General features: G+C 42.7%; 1 protein-coding gene across 1 annotated transcript; it reads left to right on the top strand.

The window, feature by feature from the left end:
• Positions 1 to 107: 107 nt before the first annotated feature.
• On the top strand, positions 108 to 2,815 carry LOC116401515 (ubiquitin-conjugating enzyme E2 G2). Its single transcript, XM_031879955.1, has 3 exons — positions 108 to 403; positions 1,350 to 1,490; positions 1,650 to 2,815. Exons 1-3 carry the CDS (start codon positions 370 to 372, stop codon positions 1,760 to 1,762), a joined length of 288 nt encoding a protein of 95 aa, XP_031735815.1. The 5' UTR covers positions 108 to 369; the 3' UTR covers positions 1,763 to 2,815.
• Positions 2,816 to 3,031: the final 216 nt, after the last annotated feature.

The following is a 3,031-nucleotide window of genomic DNA, read 5'->3' as shown; positions in this document are numbered from 1 at the left end:
TGTGTGTGTGTGTGTCTGTGTGTGTGTCTGTGTGTGTGTGTGTGTGTGTGTGTGTGTGTGTGTGTGTGTGTGTGTGTGTGTGTGTGTGTGTGTGTGTGTGTGTGTGTGTGTGTGTGTGTGTGTGTGTGTGTGTGTGTGTGTGTAATTTTATTTTTTTTCTCCTGTCCTCTTGTTGAGTCTTTTCAGTCGTGTCTTCAGTCTCCCAGACGAGGTTGTGTTGCGTGTTCGGCACTGGACTTTAAGACCCTCACGAGGTTCTAAGCCGGTTCTCCTGTGTGTTTCAGGGGTCCTCAGGATACCTGTTTTGAAGGAGGCGTGTTTCCAGCCCTCCTCAGCTTCCCGTCTGATTATCCTCTCAGTCCTCCCAAGATGAGGTTCACCTGCGACATGTTCCACCCCAACAGTAAGTTTGGTTCTTTTGGAACGTTTCTTTAGTTGAGTCGTCACGTGACATCTCCACGACAACGGCAACCTGCTGAGACGGCGTTCCGCTTCAAACCAGTCATTTGGTGTGTCGGGACCCGCCGCGCTGCACCATTAGCTTGCTGTTAGCACGTTGTTAGCATGCTGTCACTAGCGCTGTGATTAGTGGCCTGCAGCCTGAGCCATGATGTCACAGCAGGGAGACAGTCTGAGCGCGCTCCGTACTGATTAGAGGAGGAGGACGCTCAATGGGGACCCGTCATCATCATCATCATCACCATCATCACCATCACAGACACCAGCATGGCCCGGAGATGAACCTCCTACTGTAACTGAAGCGTCTGATCCTCCATCAACAAACAGCAGCAGATAAAGATGAAACGCATGAAGAAGAAAACACTTAAGAGAGCTACAGAGACTCAAACTGTCTAAACTCAAGGATCATTTTGAGCTTTAATATAAAACTTTATTTAAATAGTCACACACATGGTTGGTTCCTGCAGTAACAGTAGCTGTTAGAACCTGCAGGTGTCAGAGAGCATGAAGAACCTCCATGACAGGAAGCTGATCCCAACCTGATAACACCGGCAGATGTTTGATGATGATCTCTCATTTCCTGCCTCAACTGACGGTAACATACGGTGCTTTTGTAGTAAATGTGAGGACACTCAAATTAAATTCAAGATAAATACAAATCTCCTTTTCTAAAGAAGTCCCTGAGTCTTCACTTTCACAAAAGTCTCCTCTGTCAACACTAAACCCTCTCTAGAAAGAGTCTCGACTTTCAATGTAAAAGCGTCTCGACTTCTCTTTGAACCTGTTTCAGACTGGACCTTCTTCAGGTGTGTTGGTCTAATGCGACTGAAGCTGAACTAAAGTGTTTCTAGACTTCCTGTTGTGATACTAACTACTTCCTCCTCCTGTAGTCTATCCAGATGGTCGGGTGTGTATCTCCATCCTTCACGCTCCAGGTGACGATCCGATGGGCTACGAGAGCAGTGCAGAGAGGTGGAGTCCAGTCCAGAGTGTGGAGAAGATCCTGCTGTCTGTAGTCAGCATGTTGGCAGGTAAACACAGACTAAGGCTTCATGACATTAAACATAGAACTGGAGTCATGCTGACATTTAAGACTGACACTCTTGTTTCCCCTCTGTTTCCTCTTTGTTTCCCCTTTGTTTCCCCTCTGTTTCCTCCATTGTGTCCTTGTTTCCTTCCTCTCCTCTCAGAGCCTAATGATGAGAGTGGAGCTAACGTGGATGCGTCTAAGATGTGGCGTGAGGACAGAGATCAGTTCTATAAACTTGCTCAGAAGATCGTCCGGAGGTCTTTGAGTCTTTAGAGAACGAACACATCACAAACATGGAAACCAACCAATCAATCACACAGAGCGCTGCTGAGACGGACGGCTCAATAATCAATACACCGACGGACGGACTTCACTCATGTTTGGATCAATACAGAATCCAAACATTACGCAACTTCAAATTTACTAAAAGTTGACAGAAGAAGAAAACCGGTCGACAGTCATGTGATCATTCTCACAGTGACATCATCAGACCTGTGTGGACCGACAGCAGCAGCTCCTTTACTGTTATCATTATTAATATCATCAATATTAATGTTTGATGCATGCAGGTCACAAGCAAACACTGATGACAACCAGGACATAAAGCGATACAATATATTATATTATATTTAGCACTAATCAATAACAATAGAATATATAAAATAGACCAGTAAAGATTAAAAAGCTGACAACTTTCCTGAAGATTAAAAAAGTGTAGAAATGGGTTTCAGAACAATAACATAAAAGTCTGAAGGTGTCTTTATTTTGAAAGTCCTGTAGGGCAGGAAGTCAGTGAAGTGAATGATAACCCTTTCAAAATTAAGGTTCATGTGAATGAGTGATGTTCAGCAGAAAACATGTTTTCATATCAGGAAGTACAATGATTTCAGAATAAAGTCATCTACAGAAACAATGCACCAATCAGAGGGTTTGAATGAACCTTTAATGTGAAAAGCAACTAAATCAGCATGTAATCGGATACTTCTTCTTCCGCACAGTACTTTGAGTAGATAAACACTTTTGTTTTTCATTAAACTACAACTTAAGGATCAAGTGAAGAGATGAATCGATGGTTTCCTGCTGTTGTCGGTCTGATGAGCCTCAGCTGGTTTTATTGTGGTGAGGTGATGATGATGAAGATCAGGAGCTCCTTCAGCTTCTCTCAGTTGGACTTTATGCACTTTATCTGAAGGACGATTGTCGGGTTCAGAGGTTTTTAAAAAGTGTCGCTGGATGTTTTTCCGTCTGGTTTTAAAGTTTCAGACGACAGCAAAGTTTCTTTTAATTTGTCTTTTATTCTGAAAGAATAAACAGGAAATAAAAGTCTCTGATTTTCATTTATTGATCTGTTGGACATAACAACCTGAACTCAAACGGCAAGAGTACTACGAGGTCTAAAGTATTTCTTACCGAAGTAAAAGTACTAATACAACAATTTAAAAAGTAATAGCAGTAAAAGTACTCATTCAACTCAAGAGTACTGATTGGTTATCATTCACACCTCTGACAGCTGAGGCTCATGGGTAATGTAGTATTCAGAGA

The sequence above is a fragment of the Anarrhichthys ocellatus genome, unplaced genomic scaffold, assembly GCF_004355925.1.
Source record: "Anarrhichthys ocellatus isolate YVR2014 unplaced genomic scaffold, GSC_Weel_1.0 scaffold496, whole genome shotgun sequence".
Lineage (NCBI taxonomy): Eukaryota > Metazoa > Chordata > Actinopteri > Perciformes > Anarhichadidae > Anarrhichthys > Anarrhichthys ocellatus.
The sequence above is the reverse complement of the archived record's forward strand: the minus strand, read 5'-3'. Positions and strand labels throughout refer to the sequence as shown.

What these genes read in the sequence shown, in the direction of transcription:
- LOC116401515 (XM_031879955.1), top strand. Translation starts at nt 370, where the DNA reads ATGAGGTTCACCTGCGACATGTTCCACCCCAACA. An exon ending in CGACATGTTCCACCCCAACA is followed by an intron (nt 404 to 1,349) that starts GTAAGTTTGGTT and finishes CTCCTCCTGTAG; the next exon opens with TCTATCCAGATGGTCGGGTG. An exon ending in TGTAGTCAGCATGTTGGCAG is followed by an intron (nt 1,491 to 1,649) that starts GTAAACACAGAC and finishes CTCTCCTCTCAG; the next exon opens with AGCCTAATGATGAGAGTGGA.